Source organism: Schistocerca piceifrons, chromosome 7 (genome assembly GCF_021461385.2).
Source record: "Schistocerca piceifrons isolate TAMUIC-IGC-003096 chromosome 7, iqSchPice1.1, whole genome shotgun sequence".
Classification (NCBI taxonomy): domain Eukaryota; kingdom Metazoa; phylum Arthropoda; class Insecta; order Orthoptera; family Acrididae; genus Schistocerca; species Schistocerca piceifrons.
In genome coordinates this window covers 275,674,921-275,698,654 of record NC_060144.1, presented here as the reverse complement: position 1 = coordinate 275,698,654, position 23,734 = coordinate 275,674,921, and the positions used below count along the sequence as shown (strand labels likewise).

The 23,734-nt window shown below is 41.1% G+C and overlaps 1 protein-coding gene across 1 annotated transcript in view; it reads left to right on the top strand.

Annotated features, from left to right (window-relative positions):
* The window catches only part of LOC124805174 (calcium/calmodulin-dependent protein kinase type IV-like), a 588,498-nt gene extending 565,287 nt beyond the window's left edge, over positions 1-23,211 (top strand). Inside the window, exon 10 of the mRNA XM_047265660.1 lies at positions 22,955-23,211. Within this exon, the coding sequence (XP_047121616.1) occupies positions 22,955-23,053 (99 nt within the window). The 3' untranslated portion in view covers positions 23,054-23,211. The remainder of the gene's footprint in view (positions 1-22,954) is intronic.
* Positions 23,212-23,734: the final 523 nt, after the last annotated feature.

Here is a 23,734-nt window from a genome sequence, read left to right as displayed (position 1 = left end):
GAATAATTTACAGAGTTATTTCACAAACATTTCACACATACAAAATAGGATGGAATTAAAAGTTATAATACATGGCCCCCTTGAAGGCTTGAGGTGTTGGAAGTATGGTACTTAAGATAGTAGTTACATATAATAACAACTAACAGGTCTACCATTTCATACTAATATATTTTATTGCCCTACAGGGTACAGAGTATGTTGTCACAATCATTGATCAGAGCGAACTAAGTGCAGGTCCATAGAGGTTAGTTGAGCTACCTCAGGGCAGTGAGATTGTTCTGGGCAACTCCACAGAGCTACCTCCCCAGAGACGCCCCCCACCATAATGCAGAGTATGTGGTAGAAAGCTATGTGCACCAGTGGAATGTCAGTGTGGTGGAGCCGTAAATTGCTGAAATGTCATAATTGACAAGTTGTACTGGTGGGTGCAGTGCATAGCCAAAGCACAAAGTGAGAGGAGCTACTGAAGGCTGAGGAGAAGGGGACAGCAGTGCAGTGTAGATGATTTGATGGTCTGTGACTCGTAAGGCAGCAGGAGGTGTGACATCATCATCACAATGGAGGAGTAGGCATCATACCCGGCATGATGACAAAAGCTGGCATTGTGGTAGTAGAGGCCGCATCATCCTCAGCATCAGCTGTGAGAGCAGCATATACAGGGTTGGTGATGATGAGGGCTCCATCCGTCATGAAGCGAGATGTTAAACCTACCGTATCGATGAAGGAGGGCAGGGGTGTGGCATGTTTGATTGACCTGGAGACTATACTGGGGCAGAGATGACTAACAGTGAGCCATGAATGGTGACATCAGTATCTTCTGGCAGAAAGTCAGTCATATTTAGTTGTACCTGTAGTAATTGTCTGTCTGCTGTGGAGTTGCCTATGCAGGGCACGCATGCAAGGAGTCAGCTCAAGTCCATGCAGGCCTCAGTCTGTTTAAGGGCACTGCAATGGTCTTTCCTAAGATGATAATGTCAAATGTGTAGGTGTCCTGCTTGACTAAGTGGTGTTGGCCACTGTAGTGGGAGTGCAAAGCCAGCTTGATGGCACCTGTGCACAGCATAGCAAGAGAGCAGGTATTTAAGTTCTTATGAACAAATGTAGGCTTTGCATGATGGGTAGGCAATGGTACACAAATGTTGCATACATGCTCATTTGCATGTTGCACTAGTTCCAAATACTTATCATCCAGTGTGTCTACACCTTGAGTGACAAATGGAGCAGCTGACCATATAGACCTCAGCAAGCAAGGCATTCAAATCTTCTTTAAAAGCAATCCTAATTCCTAGAAGTACCCATGTGGGGCATTGGTCCACGACTGTGAGTGGCAGATTAATGGTGCCCTGAGCATGTGGTGCCATCAGTTCATTAGGTCATTTGACAGGGTGGGATAAGCAGTTGTGGGGAAAATAATGGCACCCAAAAAGTTGGTGCAGTTCGTTGAACAAGAGAGACTCAAATTTTCAGCCTTTGTCTGTCATCAGCAATGTAGGACAGCTGAACCTGTCAATCCAGATGCAAACAAAGGCCTTGGCAACTGTGTCAGTTGGAATGTTCGGTAACAGGTTGGCCTCAACCCAATGTGTTGTACAATCAATTATCCCTGTGACTCAGGGAGTGGCCTGACTAAATAAATGTGAATGTGTTGAAAATCCCCCTTTTGGATGAGGGTGTGGCGGGGGGGGGGGGGGGGGGGGGGGGGGTTGAGTGTAAAGTCCAAGTTTTGCCTGTTGAGAAATTGACAAGGGATGCAGGCCCTGGTTCATGCAGTGCAATCATGCCTAACACTGGGACAGATGAAGAGTTTCATGACTAATTTGAGGGTGGGACATACATCAAGATGTGCAAGATTGTGCAACAAGTCAAACATGTCACATCACACCAAACAGGTTTGATGGGTCCAGGCAGTGTGTGCTGTTGTAGTTGTATCCCAGTGTTTTTTCTAGCGAGTAGTTGTTGTAGGTCAGGATCTGTGACCTGAGGATCAGTGAGTAGATCAAAGTCCAGCTGAGTAGATGTGACCAGTAAATGAAACAGGTAGTCCATGACTGTATTTTCCAAACACAGACATGTCTGATGTCACTGGTAAATTCGAAAACCAGGTCATAGTGGGAAGCATGACTTGGTGTGGTGTTAACACAAGGGTTTCTGATCGCATCTGTGAGAGGCTTGTGGTCAATGTAAATGATTAGAGGGCATCCTTCAGTGTCATCCTGGAAATAGTGGACTGCCTTGTAGATGGCCAGGAGCTCACTATCAAGAGTCAGCCATTTCTTCTGAGTATCGGTTTGCTTTTGAGAGAAGAAATGCAGTGTTTTGTTGCACTGGTGATCTATTCTTGCAGAACCACATCAATTGCATGATCGCTGGCATCTGCAGTGATCACAAGGTACACATCCCACAACAGAAGGGCAAGGATGACAGCCTTTGTGAGATTAGATTTAATCTTTCAAGCATACACATCAGGTGTTGTTCATTGGTGGTGTTATTGCCATGCAGTGGCTAGGTCAGAAGCAAGAGAGTTTCAGCAGTGTGTGGGAGGGGAGATGATGCCTGTAAAACCTGATAACTGATGACTCTGAGTAAATGTTGTAGTGTTGTAGTTTGTGGTTGTCTGAGGGAGGGGAGGGTGGGGGGAGGGGGGAGGAGGAGGCAGATTTGTTCCGATTTTTCTCCAGCATGGGGTATATCCCTGAAGTGTCAACCAAATATCCAATGAAGGTAACATGTGATTGCTGAAGTTGGCATATAATGGTATTGATTATGCCATGTGCTGCTAACTTGTCTAACACAGTGTGTAAATAAATCTCATGTTCATTGGGAGGCTGCAAGAAAATTATCACGTCACCTAGGTAAGCATAGCAGATCATCATAAACTAAAGGCTATGCCTTGTCAATTTAGCCATGACCCACTCTCCATTGTCACCCCTCTTCAATTCTTCATACGATTTTATCCCCATATCTTCTTTGATGTTATTAAAATATGTTGCTCTTGGCCTGCCTCTTGGTTTTTTTCCTAAAACTTTTCCTTCAAATACATTCTTTAGGAACTGGTGTCTCATTATGTGCCCTATCATTTTTTTTATTTTCTTCTTCCTATATAATTTAGCAGCGTTCATTACTTTTTCTATCTACCCAGCTTGTTTTAGTCATTCTTCTCCATATCCACATTTCCATTGCTTCCAGTCTCTTTTTCTCTGCCTTTCCCAGAGTCCATGGTTCACATCCATATGTTAAGACACTCCAGATAAAAGCAGAAGGACATATTAAATAGGAGGCTGTCAATAAATCTGTGCCAAGTCTGGGCCACATTTTTTAGTCCATATGCCATAAATAAAACTCAAACAGATCGAATGGCCTGATTATTGCAGTTTTTTGTATATTCTCGTCATCCATAGGTATCTATAAATTGCCCCTTTCACAGTCAACAACACTGAATATACTGGCACCCCAAGTTTGTGTGTGAAGTGTTGTAAGTTCAGTACAGGATAGCTGTCTATTATATGCTGGGCGTTCAGGTACCAACAGTCGTCACACAATCACCTTTTTGATGATTACCTTGATAGCATAAGCCCAGGCACTGTTGGATGGCCATATAATACCAGCATGTAAGAGTTCTTCCATGGTGGCCTTTGCTGCTTTGAGTCTGTGCGGAGGCAGGCAAGGTCGGCAATGGCAGACCGATGGGCTGGGGGTGGTGTTGATGTTATGAACTGTCCCATCACAGAGGGTACAAATAGTCTGAGACTGGATGGGCTGGAAGTGGTGGCTAAGGGCACAGCAATCGATGTTATTGTAACACTATCATCAATGGACAACCCAGTTATGGAGACACTGTCAATAATGCTGGATGTGATCAAATGAGCACAATTAGGTAATGGCACTTAACTGACCTGTTTTGAGGTGGACATAACATCTTCATCATTGGACAACGGGTGTAGATTTTGCAGAATGGTGAGGTACTGTTGAACTCTGTGAAGTTTTCTAGATTTAGACCCCTCCTAGAACCTCTGTCCAGAGTCCATCTCTCTGCTCACCCCTACCATTCCCCACATTCCTATCTTCTACTTGCTTCCTAAAGTCCATAAATCCAACCATCCAGGTTGCCCCATTGTGGCCTGTTACTTTGCTCCCACTGAGAGAATGTCTGCTTTCATAGACCAACACCTGCAACCTATTATCTGGAATCTACACTTCTACATAAAAGATTCCAACCATTTCCTCCACTGACTCTCCACAGTTCCTGTACTTTTACCACATGATGCCCTGCTTGTCACTATTAATGACATCTCCCTTTACACTAACATCCCTAATGCCTATGGCCTTACTGCTATTGAACACTACCTTTCCCAATGGCCAATGTATTCTAAACCAACAACCTCCTTCCTAGTTGCCATGACCAACTATATCCCCACTCACAATTCTCCTTTGAAGGCATTACCTGCAAACAAATCTGGGGTATGGCTATGGGCAACTGCATGGCACCATCCTATGCTAATATAATCATGGGCCATCCAGAGGGATCCTTCCTAAACATCCAGAATACTAAACCCTCACCTGGTGCAGATTCATTGATGATCTGGATTTAGGTGAGGACACCCTATCCACATTCCTCCAGAACCTCAGGAGCTTCTCACCCATTTGCTTCACCTGGTCCTACTCAACCCAACAAGCCATCTTCCTAGATGTTGATCTCCTTCTCAAAGATGGCTACATCAGTACCTCTGTCCATATTAAACATACTAACCACCAGCAACATCTCCACTTCGACAGCTGCCATCCATTCCATACCAAGTCCCTTCCACACAGCCTAGCCACTCATGGTTGTTGCACCTACAGAGACAAACGGTTCATCTTGAAATATATCAATGGTCTGATTGAAGCCTTCACAGACCATAATTATCCTTCCAACCTTGTACAAGAACAAATCTCCTGTGCCTTATCTTTACAGTCTCCCACCACCTCCCAAAGTCTCACCATCCAGCTGTAGAGGAACATTCCCCTCATAATCCAGTACCACCCAGACCTGGTGCAACTGAATTATATTTTCCACCACGGTTTCAAGTACCTTTCATCATGCCCTGAAATGAGAAATGTCCTGTCCACTATCCCTCCCACAAAGGTATTCCACCATCCACTGGATCTACACAATAATTTGTCCCCTGCTCTCAAACTCTTACCTCATGGCTCATATCCCTGTAATAGACCTAGATGTAAGACCTGTCCCATACATTCCCCCATCACCACCTGTTCCAGCAGGGCCACAACTGCCGCTGAGCCGAGAAAAGTGCAGCAGAGCAGCAGCAGCAGCACTTGTGTGATGAACTGTAAATTAATTTAGTCTTTGCTTTTTGTTCATGTGCTTCTGCAAAAAAGTGAACTGTACATGTGTATTTTAATGTGTAGACTAGTGGCTAGAAAATTAATTGTAGTTTTTGTTTTTGCATAAGTCTTGTACACATCTTTGTGTAGGGTGGCTACCTAGTGTAAATTTTCTGTGTAGAGAAATTTATTTCTGTTTAATAGCTTGTGGTCTCAGAGTTCATTGATAAATCTGCACACCAACTTTTAGTTTTACTTTATTCTCCTTTGGTATATTTTCAAACTCAGTAGCATCATGTGAGACTTCATATCTATTTTATACACAGTTGATATGGCTAGAAACTGTGCTTGTTCTGAGAGGACACAAGGAGAGTTGGCTCCTGTCTGTAAACAGCTTGAAGCTGTGTTGGCTACTGTTGACAAGCTTCTAGCTAATGCTTGAAGTTGGGGTGATGTCAGGGCATAAGTAACAAGACCTGTGACACCTTTGGTGTCACTGGAATCCGCTGGTGGCCTTGGCGTCACTGCAGCTTCTGATATGTAAAATCTGACCAGTCCGTCCTCACTCCAGAGTGGGTGGCAGACAGTGGTGGGTTTGCATGTCACTGGTGGAAGGCAAAAGAGGGAGCTGGCCATGCAGCTGGCTCCCTATGTCTTAGCAACAGGTATGATGTGCTTCCCAGTGTTGACGATAACTCTGAGCCAGCATGGGATGACTCTCCTGTTGGGCCAGCGGTCAATTTTCCTGCCCCGTCGGGACAACTACAGAGGGTGGGTATGCTAGTCACTGGGAGCTCCAATGTCAGGTGGGTGATAGAGTCCCTCAGGGAGATAGCAGGCAAGGTGAGAAAGAATTCCAGTGTGCATTCGGTATGTTTGCCAGGAGGTCTCACCCGAGATGTGGAGGAGGCCCTGCTGGCAGCTATCAAGCGCACTGGGTGCAACCAGCTGCATGTAGTAGCACATGTCAGCACAAATGATGCCTGCTGTTTGGGTTCTGAGGCCATCCTCTGCTCTGTTCAGTGGCTGGCTGATTTGGTGAAGGGAACTAGCAATGCATGCAGAGTGCATGCTAAGCTGTCTATTTGTAGCATTGCACCCCGAGTTGATCATGGTCTTCTGGTTTGGAGCAGAATGGAAGGTCTAAACTAGAGGCTCAGATCGCTCTGTGACAGTATCGTATGTGAATTTCTTGACCTCCACTATCGAGTGCAGAATTGTAGGGTTCCCCTTAATAGGTCAGACGTGCACTACATGCAGGAACTGGCTACTAGGGTAATGGAGTACATGTGGTGTGCATATTTGGCTTTTTTAGGTTAGAGGACCACTCCCTTTGGAGCAAACATGATTTACCTGTTAAATCAGCCATAGAAACCTCAGAGAATCTTGGTCCTCACAGATCAGAGATAGAAAAGATTAATATGATTTTAGTAAACTGCAGGAGCATCCGAGGAAAGGTCCCAGAATTAGTATCACTTAATGAAGGTTATAATGTACTGATAGTATTGGGAACAGAAAGCTGGTTGAGACCAGATGTCAGTAACAATGAAATCCTAAGTTCAGACTATCATAAGGATAGGTTAGTAACCAATGGTGGTGGCATGTTTATTGCAGTAGAAAATTTGATAAAATCTAGCGAGGTTATCACAGATTCCAAATTTGAATTAATCTGGGCAAAATTGAGTATGAAAGAACAGTCAGTCAAAAATGGTGATTGGATGCCTTTATAGACCACCTGGGCCAGGATCTGTAGTTGTAGAGTGCTTCAGGGAGAGCTTGCAGAATAACATCAGTAATTTTCCTGAGCATGCCATTGTATTAGGGGGTGACTTCAATTTGCCAGGTATAGATTGGAAATGTTATGCCATCAAAACTGGTGCCAGAGACAGGGAATCATGTGGCATTGTTCTGGACGTCTTGTCTGAAAATTACCTTGAGCAGACAGTTAGAGAACCAACTTGTGAGGGTAACGTCTTAAGCCTCATGGCAACAAACAGATCTAAACTTAGAATCAGTTAACGTAGAGGAAGTTATCAGTGATCATAAGGCTGTGACCGCATCTAGACAACAGGTCCCATAATGAATGTTAAGAAAGGTAGGTAGATATATTTGCTCAGCAAGGGTGACAGGATAAAAATTTCAAAATATCTCAGCAGTCGGCATCAAATATTCAGTGATGAGGATGAAGATGTGGAAAACAAATGGAAAAAATTCAAATGTATCATTCAATGTTCCCTAGGAAAGTACATTGGGAGTAATGTTTTAAGGGATGGGAAACATCCACCATGGTTTAATAGCCATGTTAGAAAAGTGCTAAGTAAACAAAGAGCACTTCATCTCAGATTCAAGATAAGCAAAAACTTAGCTGATGTTCAAAAGTTGAAGGAAGCAAAATGAGCATAAGGAGAACAATGAGAGAATTGTTCAACACAGTTATTAAATGGAGAACATGTGCTTGTGCTTTTGAAGTACTTCTTGGGTAACTTAAGGGCCTACAATGGGGCTTTCCAAATGACTTCTTTTGGAGTGAATCATACCACTGAAGGGTTGTTAATGCCTGCTTTTGAGTTGCAGGGCCACATGTATCACCTGATTGGCTCTTTTCTGCCAATAGATGTTTCAAGGTTTTTGAAGTTTATTTTTTTGGCTAATTACCAAGACTAGGCAAATATTGGGCAACAGCATATTACAAGTTTAAACTCAGGTTTGCTGAGAAGCCTGCAAATTGTGCTACACCATGTAAACCTATATGTCAAGAGCTTTACAGTGGCACTTCAACCAGCTCCAAATGATGAGTGCAACAATTACAAGATTCTTACCATAAAGAATACATGTCAGGTTGAAGATAAGCACATTTAAAAGACACCTACATAAAGCCTTTGGCCAGTCTTCATCAGTAAAAGAGAGACACTCATCATTCACACACACAAGCAAGCACACGTCACGCACACATGACCGCCAACTCCAGCATCTCGGGTTGGAATGCAACTATCTCATGTGATGCAAGCAACAATTTAGAGGTGCCAGGGAAGGGGGAGGGACAGTAGTGTATGGGTGGGGAGGGAGACGAACACTGTCTGGTGGAGAGCACAGGGACTAGACTGCCAACAGGTGCAGCATCAGGAGGTTGTGGGGCAGGGAGGTGGGGAAAAAAGGAGCAAAAAAGAAGACGAGTGGAGAAATATGGGCAGATTCATTGGCAGAGGGCTGCAAATGAACAGAGAGGAAGATGAGAATGAGGAGGAAATGATAGAACAGAGTGGGTGAAAACTGTTGAGTGGAGGGTTGGAGAGCATAGAATGTGTTGTAAGGATAACTCCTATGTGCACAGTTAAGAAAAGCTAGTGGTGGAGGTAAGGATCCAAATGGCTAGGGTAGTGAAGCAGCCATTGAAATTAAGTGTATTATTTTCAGCTACATGTTGTGGCAGAAGGGGGTCTGCTCTGCTCTTTGCCACCGTTTGGTGGTGACCATTCATCCTGCTGGGCAACTGGTTGGTAGTCATACCAATATAGAAAGCTGTGCAATGATTGCAGCAGAGCTGATAAAAGGTGTGGCTACTTCTACAGGTGGTCCATCTCCTGATCGGATAGAGTGAACCTGTGACAAGACTGGAGTAGGAAGTGACGGCTGGGTGGTTTGGGCAGGTTTTGCACCTGGACCTTCTACAGGGAAATGATCCTTGTGCCAAGGGGTTTGGATTAGGAGTTGCATAAGGAATGATTAGGATATTGTGGAGGTTGGTTGGGCAATCGAACACCACTTTAGGAGGTGTGGGAAGTATCTAGGGCAGGCTGTCCCTCATTTCAGGGCATGATGATAGGTAACCAAAGCCCTGGTGAAGGACATGTTTCAATCACTCCTGTCCAGGGTGTAGTGGGTGATGAAGGGAACACTCCTTTGTGGCTGGTTCTTGGGGATGGTGGGCGGATTGAGGGTGTGAGGGGAAATGGCATGGGAGATCTGTTTGCGGCATAGGTCTGGGAAAAATAATGCCTGTCAGTGAAGGCCTTGGTGGGACACTCAGCATACTCCCTTGGTGGCCAGGTTGTATGGGAGGTATTTTTTGTTGTGAGAGGGATGACAGTTGTCAAAATGCAGGTACTTTTGGTGGTTGGCAGATTTAATGTGAACAGAGGTGCAGATGGAGCCATCAGGGAGGAGGAGCTCAATGCCTAGGAAGGTGGAACGCTGGATTGAGGGGGCAATGTGAAGCAGATGTGAGAGAAGGCATTGAGGTTTTGAAGGAATGAAAACAGGGTGTCCTGGCCCTGGGTCCAGATCATGAAGATATCACTGAAGTATCTGAACCAGACTAGGAGTTTGGTGTTTTGGGAGGCTAGGAAGATCTCCTCTAGATGGCACATAAAAATATTGGCATAAGAGGATGTCATGCAGGTGCCCATGGCTGTGCCACAGATTTGTTTATATGTCTTCCCTTCAAATGAAAAGCAGTTGTGGGTTAGGATAAAATAAGTAAGGAATATGAGGAATGAGGTAGTGGATTTGGAGTCTGAAGGCCATTGGGAAAGGTAGTGTTCAATAGCAGTAAGACCTTCGGCATGAGGGTTGTTGGTGTACAGGGAGGTGGTGTCAACTGTGATGAATAGGGATCCAGGTGGTAAGGGTGTAGGGATTGTGAAGAGTCAGTGAAGGAAGTGGTTGGTGTCTTTAATATGGGAGGCTAGATTGCAGGCAATAGGCTAGAGGTGTTGGTCAGTGAGGCCTGAATTCTTTCAGTGTGGGTACAATGACCAGCCACAATGGAGTGTCCAGGATTGTTGGGTTTGTGGATTTCGGGAAGCATGTAGAACGTGGGTGTGTGGGTTGTTGTATCATTGACAAGTGAAAGTGATTTCTAGGAGATGTTCTGGGAAGAGCCTGAGGCTTCAAGCAGGGACTGGAGGTTGTGTTGGACTTCTGGGATGGGATCACTCTGGCAGACTTTATAAGTGCAGGATTCAGATAGTTGGCAGAGGCCTTCTGCCAAGTAGTTGTTGTCATTAACATCAACTGCAGTGGAAATGTTTTCTGCTGATAGGATGATTAAGTAATGATTTGTTTTGAGTTTGTGTATGGCTGTTCTTTCTTCTACTGAAAGGTTTGTGTTCTGAGGAAGGGACTTGGGGAAGGATGATGAAGCTAAGTTGGAGATAGGGAATTACTAGTAGGTGAACAGTGGATGGTCAGGCAGGAGAGTGAAGGATCACGGTCGGATGGTAGTAGGAACTAGAAGAGGCAGAATTCAGTGTTGGAATTAGAGAGGTTTTGGTTGGAGGGATTGGCAGCAAAGAATTGTTTGCATTGCAGGAATTGGGAGAAGGGAAATAGGTCTTTGACAAGCTCAACATGGTTAAATTTGTATGTAGAGCCAAAGGTGAGGTGTTTGAATAGGCTGAAACTTCTGTGGAGCTGAGGGTTTTGATGGAAAGGTTAACAACAGTGTTATGGGGATGTTTTGACTCAACTTTCCACCAAATCCAGAGCCTACATTGTTGATATTCATACCTTGGAGTTTCCATTGTTTGATAATTACAAATAATTACAGCTAAAAGAAGACCAAGAGGACCTCACCTGAGTCACTATAATGCACCAACTAGTAGACCAGAGCTGTGATAGGAGAGACTTGGTGTTACATACTCATGATAATTGTCTTCAGAGAATCAATGAAATACATCATGCTTATAACTCATTACAGTATCCTAGAATGTTTTATCAAGGTGACAACAGCTACAATTTTACTGTGTATAATGTTGATCCATGCACAGGTGCTCTGAATTTTAACAAAAAATTTCTGCAGTGCTGTTCTACATTTTTTAATCCAACTATGTGAGAACAAACATACATGTTGACATTGTTTTTAAGACCAATTTTTAGTAAATGTGTATCCAAAAATTAAAATTCTATTCATCTGCAATCATCAGAGACAATTACATGCGGAAAAATTGCATCACCTTATAATTGTTTTACAGCAAGGTTTTGATACTAAAAACTTGTATAGAATGGTGATTCTCCCATCCACATTTACCAGTGCCTCCAGGTATATGGCCGAGGTGCTCGGGGTGCATTTTGCTATGGTAGAAAATATGGCAGTACGGATTTGATTATTACTACAACCACCAGTCCAAAGTGGCCCTAAGATAGAGAGCAACTTGTTTGCCGGCCAGGCATTCTATGACGGGCCTCACTTGATTTCTCAAGTACATCATTTTAAACAAAAACAGCAGACGGATTCTTCTTCTTACCCGTTTTTACAAAAGAAAAGGGATCAGGATCAGTGTGGTGCTAAATGTATTCAATAGATTGGCAAAGGCAAAAACATGATTTGCCTCTTTTGCACAACCTTTTGTGGCCGAAACAGAAAGTAGGCAAACAATGTTGATTGAGTTATTAGCACTGAAATATGATATTCTGACACAGACCCCATTCTGCACAGGATTGTCTAAACCAATGGCATACTTGATCCTTGTGGCTCATTAAATACAATTTCACCTTGCATGAAACAAGGCTGTTGCATGAAGAGGTTTCCAAAAAAAGCTTCATTGATGGAACGTTTACTGGTGAAAATATTACTGATGAAAACAGTACTTAAGATAGCAGTTAGGTGAACAATATATCTAATTATCGCATTGATTCACTGTTTTGTTGGTTCTTGGTAGATATTTTATATATTATAAATGAAAAAACACATGACACTGTTCTAGTATTCTACAATATTCATTACTTCTTTTTTTTTTTTTTACAAAGCAGTTTTTGGCTGTGGTTATGGAATGTTTGTAGGATCAAAGATTTTAAACTAGTGCATCTGCAGAGCATTCCAGTGTGTTTCCAAAGGTGACAGTGTTAATATTCAATTTAAGACTAAGAAGAGAGGAATTATTTCAGTGAAAATGCAATGGAAAAACTACTGAACTTGCACAAAATATGTGACATATTAAATAATGAACTGTACATGGACTAGTTTAAAATTTTTGATACTACAAAAATTTCACAGACACACATATTTATCTTTGTACCTGATGATGATGTAACAGCCTGAAACTGGTTTATAAAAGAAAACAATAAATATTGTAGAATATTACACATGTATTGTGTGCATTTTCATTCCTAATACTTTATAATCACTTATTTTAAGTAGCTGAGAAGATTAGCATAGACAGTTCTAGGAATAATGTAATAAAATGTATGCAAGAAGCAATAACTCATATATGTAGGCAAATCACAATTACTCTAAGCTCTGCTTCCCCAAAGAACACTGTAATCACTTGATAGTTCACACTTCCTGTCCAAAAGGGCACATCATAAACACAATCAAGAATCTAGTCCAGTGGAAACCCAGTAGGCAGCAAGGTCACAAAAGTAGGTGCAAGACAAAGACTTCAGCACAGTATGATTCAAAATGTCTTGCAGTGGCCCCAAAGCTGGGTTTTACCTGCAGCTTTATGCAGCAGGCAGGCCCACATGATGGCCTTCTGGTGATTCTTACCAGCTGCCAGAGGAGATGTCAGTAGTGGACATTGCAAGGTACCAACCTTACTGTCAGATGGCAGAGAGACAGCAGTGATGAGAATACTATTTTTCACTATCATGACATGTATTCAATCATAAATGTAACACGTCACTATCACATGGTATATTTCCAGACAGAGTGAATTATGCTACTGTCACACTACTTTACAAGAAAGTTATTAAGACAGATGTTGATAATTACTGACCAGTTTCAGTGCCTACCTCCTTCTTCAAGGTACTTGGAGAAAAAGGTATTTAGTCAACATTAATTTGTATTTCAAATCCCTTTTTTTCCAAATCAAAAATAACATTATACACGCTTTTAATTTCTGTTTGTGCTGTTTGCAGTAAACCTCTAGTGAAGCTCAAATATTATGGTATCATAGATCTTGTTGATAACTGACTTTCATGCTGCGTAACTACATTTTCATGCTGTGTAACCAGTAGTGTGCAGGGTATTTCATTAAGAAAATCAGGGAGTGCACAGAATGAAACATCATCTTCAGAATGGAGAGTAATTACTATAAGTGTATCACAGATGTCAGTTATGTTTTTCCTCCAGTTCTTGTTATATATAAATGATCTTCCATTCTATAATTAAAAAAGTAGAAATAATTCTCTTTGCAGACAATGCAAATATTATAATCAAGCCTAATGGAAAAACTTCAACAGTTGAAAGTACAAATAACATTTTCTTGAAACTTAAATGATTTTCTGCAAATGGACCATCACTGAATTTAGACAATACTCTATACCTGAAATTCAGTACTACTCAAGGCATAACCACACTATTAAACAATGATACATAATGATAAATCAATGAATGAAACAGAATATTCTAAATTCTTAACTACTTATACTGATAAGAACTTGAACTGGAATTCACAACTTACAGATCATCTTAATGTCTAAACTCTGCAACTTTTATGTTACAGGTAATCAGATTTTGGAGATGAAAAAAATTGACTAACTTCTCCAATTTTTATTCACTAATCTCTTTTGGCACCATATACTGTGGTAATTTGTCACTGAGGGAAATGTGTCATTGTTGCACAGAAGCATGAAATAAGGACAATATGTGGTGTTTCCTCTAGTACTTCTTGTAAACAGTTATTTAAGCCTCACTATTTATTTACCCTCGTAAAAAGTGTCTTGTCAACATTTAATCAATGTCTGAAAGCAATAGTAACATTCATAAATATACACTGAGGTGACAAAAGTCATGGGATAGTGAAATGTGCATACACAGATGGCAATAGTACCATGCACACAAGGCGTAAAAGGACAGTTCATTGGTGGAGCTGTAAACTGTAATCAGATGATTCATGTGAAAAAGTTTCAAATGCGATTATGACTGCACAACAGAAATTGACAGACTTTGAATGCAGAATGATAGTTGGAGTTAGATGCAAGGGGCATTCTATTCCAAAAATTATTAAATAATTCAATTTTCCAAGCTGCATAACATCAATAGTGTGCCGAGAATACCACATTTCAGGCAATACTGTTATCATGGACAATGCAGTGGCTGGCAGCCTTCACTTAATGACCAAGAACAGTGTAAAGTTGTCAGTGCTACCAGACAAGCAACACTGCATGAAGTAACTACAGAAATCAATATGGGACATATGATGAACCTACTCATTAGGATAGTGCTGTGGAATTTGGTGTTGATGGACTATGGCAGAAGGTGACTGATGTGAGTCTTTTGCTAACAGAACAAAATGACCTGCAACACCCCTGCTGGGTTCGTTACTGTATCAGTTGGGCCCTAAATGACTGGAAAACTGTGGAATAGTCAGATGAGTCCTGATTTCAGCTGGTAAGAGCTGGAGGTAGGATTTGAGTGTGGTGCAGGCCCCACACAACCATAGACCCAAGTTATCAACAAGGCACTGTGAAAGCTGTTGGTGGCTTCATAATGATGTGTGCAGTGTGTACAAGGAAATGACTGGGTCCTCTGGTCCAGCTGAACTGATCATTGACCATTTGCATTCATTCATGGACTTCATATCCCAAACAGTGATGCAACTTTTATGGATGACACTGTGCCAGGTCACCGGGCCACAATTGTTCATGATTAGTTTGAAGAAAATTCTTTACCATTCAAGCAGATGATTTGTCTACCTATATTGCCCAACATGAATCCCATCAAACATTCATCAGACATAATCAAGAGGTCACTTAGTGCATAAAATCATGCATCAGCACCATTTTCATAATTATGGATGTCTATATTTGCAGCCTCGCTCAATATTTCCACAAGTTATTGAGTTCATGTCATGTCAAGTTGCTGCACTACTCTGGGCAAAAGGAGGTTCATCACAGTAGTAGGAGGTATCCCATGACTTTTGTCACCTCACTGTAATAAAAGAAGGAAAAGTAATTTGCACTATCCACCTCTCATTTATGGGTCATCAATTCCTGAAGAAATTATGTTTAGCAAAGAACTTTTAAAGGGATTGGATTGGATTGGATTGTTTGGGGGAAGAGACCAAACAGCGAGGTCATTGGTCTCATCAGATTAGGGAAGGGAGTCGGCCGTGCCCTTTCAAAGGAACTGTCCCAGCATTTGCCCTTTTGCCCTTTTAAAGGGCCTCCTACTTCTCTTTAAGGGTAGGTAATGGTTGGTTTAACTCATAGTTTCCCATATGTGGCAGAAGAGAAAGGAAAGAGTTGAAGCAAGTGGACTTACTCAAGGGTTAACATGACATTCAGCTATAATCCTGAGTGAAAATAAAATGTTCTTGCTACCTTTTATACAATTCTATTTCACCCAGCCCTATTATTTGATAAAGGAAGCCCAGATGCAGAAAGAAAATAAGTTTTCCACCTTACACACTCACACACAGTAGTTTTCTGTGGAATTCTTAAATTTATCCACTGCTGTAATATAGAATATAAATGTATAACCTGGTTACAGCAACATCCACACACATACTCACACAAAATGTACTCTGGCAACATACAGTCATTCTGCTGCAGTCAGCTGCAAATGTTGGTTATCTAAATTTTATCAGCAGTGTTTCACAAAGGAAAAGTTGTCTTCCTTCTGAGGATTCCCATTTGAGTTAGTAGGATTTCTGTAATCCTCGTGCATTGGCTGAACTTAATGGTAACACATCTGATAGCATGCCTCTTAATTGGTTCAATGTCACAAACACTCAAGAATGGGTTGCACCAGTATTTTATACACAGTCCACTTTATAGGTGAGCCAGAATTTTCTAAAATTCTACCAATAAACCGAAGTCAAACATTCACCTTCCCTACTACCAATCATACATCCTTTTCCCATCTCATATTGCCTTGCACAATCACACCTAGAAATTAAATCATGATGCTGGATTGTTTTCCCTACTCATCAGCATTAACTTATATTTTTCAACATTTAGAGCAAGCTACCATTCATCATCACACCAAATTTAAATTCTGTCTAAGACATTCTGTATGCTCCTACAGTCATTCAATAACAACACTCCCCCCCCCCCCCCCCCCGACACTATAGTGTCACCGTGTCACCAGCAAACAGTTGCGGCTTGCTGCTCAGCCTATCTGTCAGATCATTTTTGTATATGAAGAACAAGAGCAGTTCTATCACAATTCCCTGGGACACCACTGGTGATATCCTTGCTCTGATGAAGACTCGCCATCAAGGACAATGTTCTGAGTGTACTCCTTAAGAGATCTTTGAGCCACTCACATGTCTGGAAATCTATCCCATAAGCTCAATCATTCATTAACAGACTGCAGTGGAGCACTGTGTTAAATCCTACTTGGAAATCTAGGAATATGGAACGTGCATGTTACTCTTCATCTGTGGTTCACATGATGTCAAATGAGAAAAGGACAAGCTGATTTTTGCATGAGCAATAGTTTCTAAATCTGGATAGCTGGACAGAAGCTACTGTGCGTCAAGCAAATTTATTATATTCAAACTTCGGATATGTTCAAGAAGTCTGCAGCAAACTGATGTTAAGGATATTGGTCTGTAAGTTTGGGGGTCCATTCTTTTATCCTTCTTATTTATAGGAGTCACCTGTGATTTTTCCAGTTGCTTGAGATTTTGTGCTTGGTCAGAAATTCATGATAATTGAAAACTAGGTAAGGGGGCACTCCTGAAGAGTAGTATCCACGAAACCAAATTGGAATTCTATACACACCAGGCATGTTATTTGTTTTCAACTCTTTCAGTTTCTTCTGAATGCTAGATACACTTATTTCTACATCATCCATACAGGAATTTCTGTGACAGTCAAACAATGGTATGTCTGTATGATGCTTCTGCTTGCATGAGTCTATAAACAGATAATTTAGAATTTCGTCTTTCTTTTTGCTGCCTTCTATTGCTACAGAGGACCGGCTAATGAGTGACTGAATAGAAGCCACTGAATTGTTTAGTGATTTTATGTAGGACCAGAATTTTTCATGTTAGCAAGATCTTTTGCTAACATACAAGCATGTATCAATCTTTTTATAGACGAATGAATTTCTACCAACTTTTGTCTGTTGGCATTTCTGCATCCTTTTTTGAACTGAGAGCACAACAATCTCTGCAGCCTCAGCATTTTCTGCATTTTGTTTGTAAACTAAACTTTTTCCCTCTTAATACACTTACCTGGCATATATTTCTTCAGAGTTCAATTTGCAATCAGTTTAAACTTTGCCCCTAATTTGTATATTATAATCATATTGTAAGTGAATTATTTCCAGTCATTGCCTTAGTAGGATGCTAACATCTGATTATGTGCTCTTTCCAACATAAACATTCTCCTAGCTTCCTTGAGGGATTTATGAACTTCAGTAACCATTATCATTATGATGACATCACTATTACTAATCCTAGTCTCTATATTGACACTGTCAATAAGGTCAGACCTATTGGTAGCTACAAGATCTAAAATATTTCCATTGCATGTTGGTTGCCAAACTTTCTGCTCAATGCAGTTTTTGGAAAGTATTTTCAGGACTGCTTCACAAGACTGACTTACCTTATAACTTCTAATGGACCTACACATATCCCAGTCTATCCTCGGAAGGTTAAAGTTGCCTCCAACCAGTATTCTATGATCAGGGTACTTCCGTTTTTAGCATAGATTTTCTCTGAATGATTCTACAACTGGTACAGTTGAATGAGGTGGTTGGTAAGGACATATGATGATGGTCTTGAGTTCACTTAGGCTGGTTACTTGTTGTGTAATAACTTCACAGCCAGACTCAGTTTCAACCAACAAAATATTTTAGTCCATGCAATGATCACTACCCTCCCATGATGTATAATCTGTCTTTACAATATGTGTTCCATATTACTAAATATTTCAGAGCTTTCTACTTTGGATTTTCTCCAGCTCTTGGTTCCATGTGACTGTTTCTAGAGTGTGGTAAATTCAGGAACTCTGTTATGAAAGCTTTGGTGATTTACTGTTACAGTTTAGACATCTGAAGTGTCTTTACCTTGTACAGAATCTGATTTCACTCTCTGACAGGTATTGACTGATGAGCAGTCATCAGGCCTCAGTATTTTGCCTAGCCAAAAAATCCACTGTTCTCCACAAATACACTGCCACATGAGCAGTTGCTTCCTCTGTGTAGTGCACCCCCAGTCTATCAAGAAGAGTCCTGCAATTCCCAGCTCTATAACACGGGTGCAGAAATTTACTGCCAAGACCTTCACACAGTCTTCAGACCCTCTGATTGAGAGACTTCACTTGGCTCCACATCAAAGGATCTGGCAGTTATAGTACGAGAGTCACTCCAAAAGAAATGCACACTATTTTTCTATAAATACAATTTTCATTCTGCATGTGCGAAAGTTTTACAGTGTGTAGATACATCCTTCCCGCTTGTTTTCAAACTTAGTTCAACCTGTTCTTGTGAGTGGCGCCATCACAGCATGTCTTCAAGATGGCTGCTACACTTGACATTCATCAGAAGCAATGTGCTTTTTTCCTGTACTGTGAAAACGAGACAATGGGAAACATCCACAAGAGGTTGAAAAAGGTGTATGGAGATGCTGCTGTCGATCCCAGTACAGTCAGTGGGCAAGCAGGTTACGTGATGAAAGAGGGCATGACAATATTGAGGATTGTCCTCACAGTGGCAGGCCTCATACTGCACACGTCCAGACAATGTGCAGAGAGTTAATGAATTGGTGACTGCTGACAGACACATTGAATGAATTGTCATGCTACATTGGCATAGGGAAAGGAAGTGTTTGCAGAACACTGAAAGTCTTCGCAATAAAAAAGGTATGTGTCAGGTGGGTTCCCAGGATGTTGACAGTGGCTCACAAAGAAACAATAAAAACGGTATACAGCAAACTTTTGGAACAGTACGAGAATGGTGGAGATGAATTTCTTGGAAGAATTGTGACAGGTGATGAAACATGGCTCCATCATTTTTCACCGGAGACGAAGAGGCAATCAATGGAGTGGCATCATGCAAATTCACCCAAGAAAAAAAAATTCAAAACCACAACTTCTGTCAGAAAAGTTATGGCTATGGTGTTTTTCGATTCCGAAGGACTCTTGCTTGTAGACATCATGCCAAGTGGAACCACCATAAATTCTGATGCATATGTGATGACTCTGAAGAAACTTCAAGTTCAACTGAGTCATGTTCAACCACATTGGCAAAAGCAGGCTGTTTTGCTGTTGCACAACAAAGTACAGCCACATGTCAGTCAAAAAACCAATGGAAGCGATCACAAAACTCGGATGGACAGCACTGAAACACCCGCCTTACAGTCCTGACCTGGCTCCATGTGACTATCATCTCTTTGGGAAACTGAAAGCTTACATGTAATGAAAGATTATCTTTGTGGAACAAAGTTTGAAGATGATGACTCCCTTGTGCACGCTGCCAAACAGTAGCTCCAACAGGTTGGTCGAGAATTTTACTGTGCGGGTATACAGGCACTAGTTCCAAGATGGCATACGGCAGTTAAGAGGGATAGAAATTATGTGGAGAAATGAAAATATTGTTCCTAAAGGATGTATCTACACACTGTAAATTTTTCAAACATGTAGAATAAAAGATGGATTTAAAAAAAAATAGTGTGCATTTCTTTCGGAGTGACCCTCTTATAATACTGCAAACTGTGAACTCTGCTTGCATGCCAAAGCAGGGTCAGCATTCTTCACTATGTCCACCAGTCTTATGTACAAACTGAGGATGGCTTCAGAACCCAAGCAAGAGGCGTCATTGGACCCAACATGAGCCACAACTAGAAGACAACTTCACCCCGCACTCGCTGTTGTTGCAGGCAGGGCTTTCTCCACATCTCAGATGAGGTTTCACAGAAGGCATACTGGGTGCCCACTGAACTTTTTGCCAGCCCTAGATGATATTTCCCAGAGGTATCCCATAATGCACCCAACACTGGAGCTGCTGATAACTAGCAAATCCCTTCCCCTGTGTTCCTGCTACCCTTATGAAGGAGCAGCCACTTGTCCACTCACGGAGAGAATGGACATGGCCAGACAGACAGTGCCCATATTTTGAGTCATGCAAACATGTTACAACCTCCCACTCACTCTGTGATGAGCACAGTTCCCTCATACCAGGTACACTGGAAGTGCTTTGGCAAAAAAACCTGTGGGTGAAACAAATGACATCTGAGATGTCCCATTAATATGCCAGTTTCTCCACCAATGCTATACCCCAAGGCAGCAGCCTGCAGATGGCTGACCATGGCAACAGTGCCTTCAAATGTTCTTGAAGTGTGGCCAATCTTTTGTTGCACCCCAGAAATGCATAGGCTAGGGCCATCTCTGCCAGTGAAATTCTGGGTCTTGCACACATAACAAATTATTTTAGCTCACCAACACACTTATGTTTTATGGTGTAGTCATGGTCAGTGGAAGAGGGACATGTCATACCTGTAAGTATCAATTTACCAAGAGCATAATAGCACCTCTGCTGCACTTCATTGACACTTCAGATCTAGTTTTTATCCTGAAAGTGTTGGTTGAGGAAGGTGTGATGTAAGAACAGTAGGTGTTAAGGAAATTACAACAGATAGGTTTATTAAGTAATGCACCTTCAACCAATTCACCTGCTGTACCATTACTACCCAACCTATAGGCACAGATCATGTAACCAGTTGGAGGATGTAGCTGTAGCAGAACTTACACAAGTACCACTGTCAGAAAATGTTGCCATTAAAATCACCTGATTTTGCACCTTGTATTGATTTGTATAGTGGTAGCACAACTTACACATGCACTATTGTCAGATGATGTTGGCATTAAGACTACCTGATTTTGCGCCATATGTGGATTTATCTAGATGTTTCTTCATCAAAGTACAAAGGGTAGCACATGTGATCCACAAAACTACCATCCAATATCCTTGATATCCATCTATTGTAGAATCTTGGAACATATTCTGAATTTAAAAAAATATGAGATACCTCAAAAAGAATGACCTCCTCCTTGCCAATCAGCATGTGTTCTGAAGCACTGATCATGTGAAACAGCACTTGTGCTTTTCTCACATGACATCCTGAAACCCATGGATCACAGCAGTCAGGCAGATGCTGTATTTCATGATACCCAAAGAGCATTGGGCACAGTTCCACACGTACATTAATAATGGATAAAGTGAAGTTTGTGATAGGATTGAGGATATCTTGGTAGGGGGTATCTTATCTTGGGTGGAAAGTCATCAGCAGATGTAGAAGTAGTTAAAGTGTGCCTCCAGGACATATTAATAGCAACATTAGACTGTTCACAGATGATGAGATTATCTGTAGTGAAGTAATGTCTGAAAACACTAAACAAATATTCAATTAGATCTTGACAAGATTTCAAAGTAGTGCAGAGATTGGCTACCTGCTTTAACTGTTCAGAAATGTAAAATTGAGCCCTTCACAAAATGAAAAAAAGTAGCATTTTAAGGCTTATCAATGAGTCGCAATTAGTCAGTGAAACCATACAAATACTTGGGTGTAACAATTTGTTGGGATATGAAATGGAAAAATCACATAGGCTCAGTTTAACATAAAGCAGGTGGCAGCCATCAGTTCATTGTACAATACTAGGGAAATGCAGTCAATCTACAAAGGACATTATTTACTAGACTCTTGTGCTATCCATTCTAGAATATTGACCAAATGTGTGGTACCTGTACCAGATAGGAATAACAGAGGATATTGAATGTATAGAAAGCCGGGCAGCATGATTGGTCACAGATTTGTTTTCATTCTTTTTTGTGTATGAATCATGAGTGAAGGTATTCTGTTCTTCAGTAAATGGTTTCATTTCCTATTACATTGTGAATCTGAGAATAGATGTAAACTGTCCCTTGGTGATGGGGGTTGGGTGGGGTGGGAGTGCGGGTGAGGGGAGTGGGGGGTGGGGGGGGGGAGGAGGGGAGGGGCAGGTATCAGAGCAAAGATCCAGAGCTCCAAGTAGTGCCAACCAGAACTTATTTTTCTCTTTTAATTTTTCTTTTCCTCTATTAAAAATGCTTTTCGTACATGGAAAATTCCACACTGCAGAGTGGTTGGAGTCCAAATTTAAATGTGTGTTACTATGAAACTGTCTAGATATATCAGCTCATAGGTTGCAGAAAGCCAAGGGTGTATCATCTCTAGCAAGAATATGATTAGCAAAGCACTCTAATATTTGAATCACCATTAGGACTGAGGAAAATGTTATTTCAGCAAGCATCTTGAGAATACTGATGTGATAGTTACATTTCATGTCACCAGGATACAGTAGAAGAGGGCTTTATAACAGCTAAATACTTCCTGAATTTTAAGTTCAAAATGGCTCTGAGCACTATGGGACTTAACTGCCATGGTCATCAGTCCCCTACAACTTAAAACTACTTAAACCTAACTAACCTAAGGACATCACAGACATCCATGCCCGAGGCAGGATTCGAACCTGCGACCGTAGCGGTCGCGCGGTTCCAGACTGTAGTGCCTATAACCGCTCAGAATTTTAAGTCTTCATATTCACTCAGTCTGTAGTGATTTCTCATTACCAATTACATTACTCTATTATTCATCTTCATGAGTGAAAAAACATCAATAATTTTTCAGGCTTTCATTCTTTAATGTAAAGTTACTTAAGTTATACAGTACATGAAAAAATGTTTATTTCATTATTATTCCAGGTGGCAACATGTGCCGTGCTTGCTACACAACGAGCATTGCATCTTATCTCTCCTGAAAGAAAACAGAAGAACAAAATACAACCTAAAAATACATTTTAAGTATCAATGTAAATGCACATCTTACTTTTTCAAAAGTTAAGTATTCACATTTCTACTGAAATAATATTTTGGTGTTTACTATAAATTTTGTACAAAAATTAAAGTTTATTCTTTGAAAAATATTATGTAAATGGATCTAATAAATCTACTGAAAAACAGGTGACAATTTTTACTGTGGGAAATACATTCCTCCTATCTTGTAATATTTGAGCTCAATTTGTACCATGCAGTGCCACACATGGGATTAGGTCTGCAGAATGAAATAACAGGGCACAGAAATGTTCTCACAGCCTGTTTATTGGAACTGACACAACTATATTGTAGTAGTATTACATAGGACAATCTATTACCTTCAGCTGTCCAAAAAAAAAGGAAACTATTACTTCTCTTCTCATGAACACTACTATTCACATGCACCTGGATCTGGTGTGCATACCAAAGTGAAACTAAATACTACATTGAAGATGTTCACTTCATTTGACATAGCACCCTTCAGCATATGCATCATTATAGGAGAGACTGTTTTTATGCTTAGAGAGGGCAGCTACCAAACTGCAAATAAGTTGCAGTGGGTGACACACAGTGAGTGCTCACAGTTTGAGGTGTGGACTTCATTTATTAAATATAACACTGTCAACACAGCATTAAGCAACCTATAGCTTGTGACACACTCATAGTGGT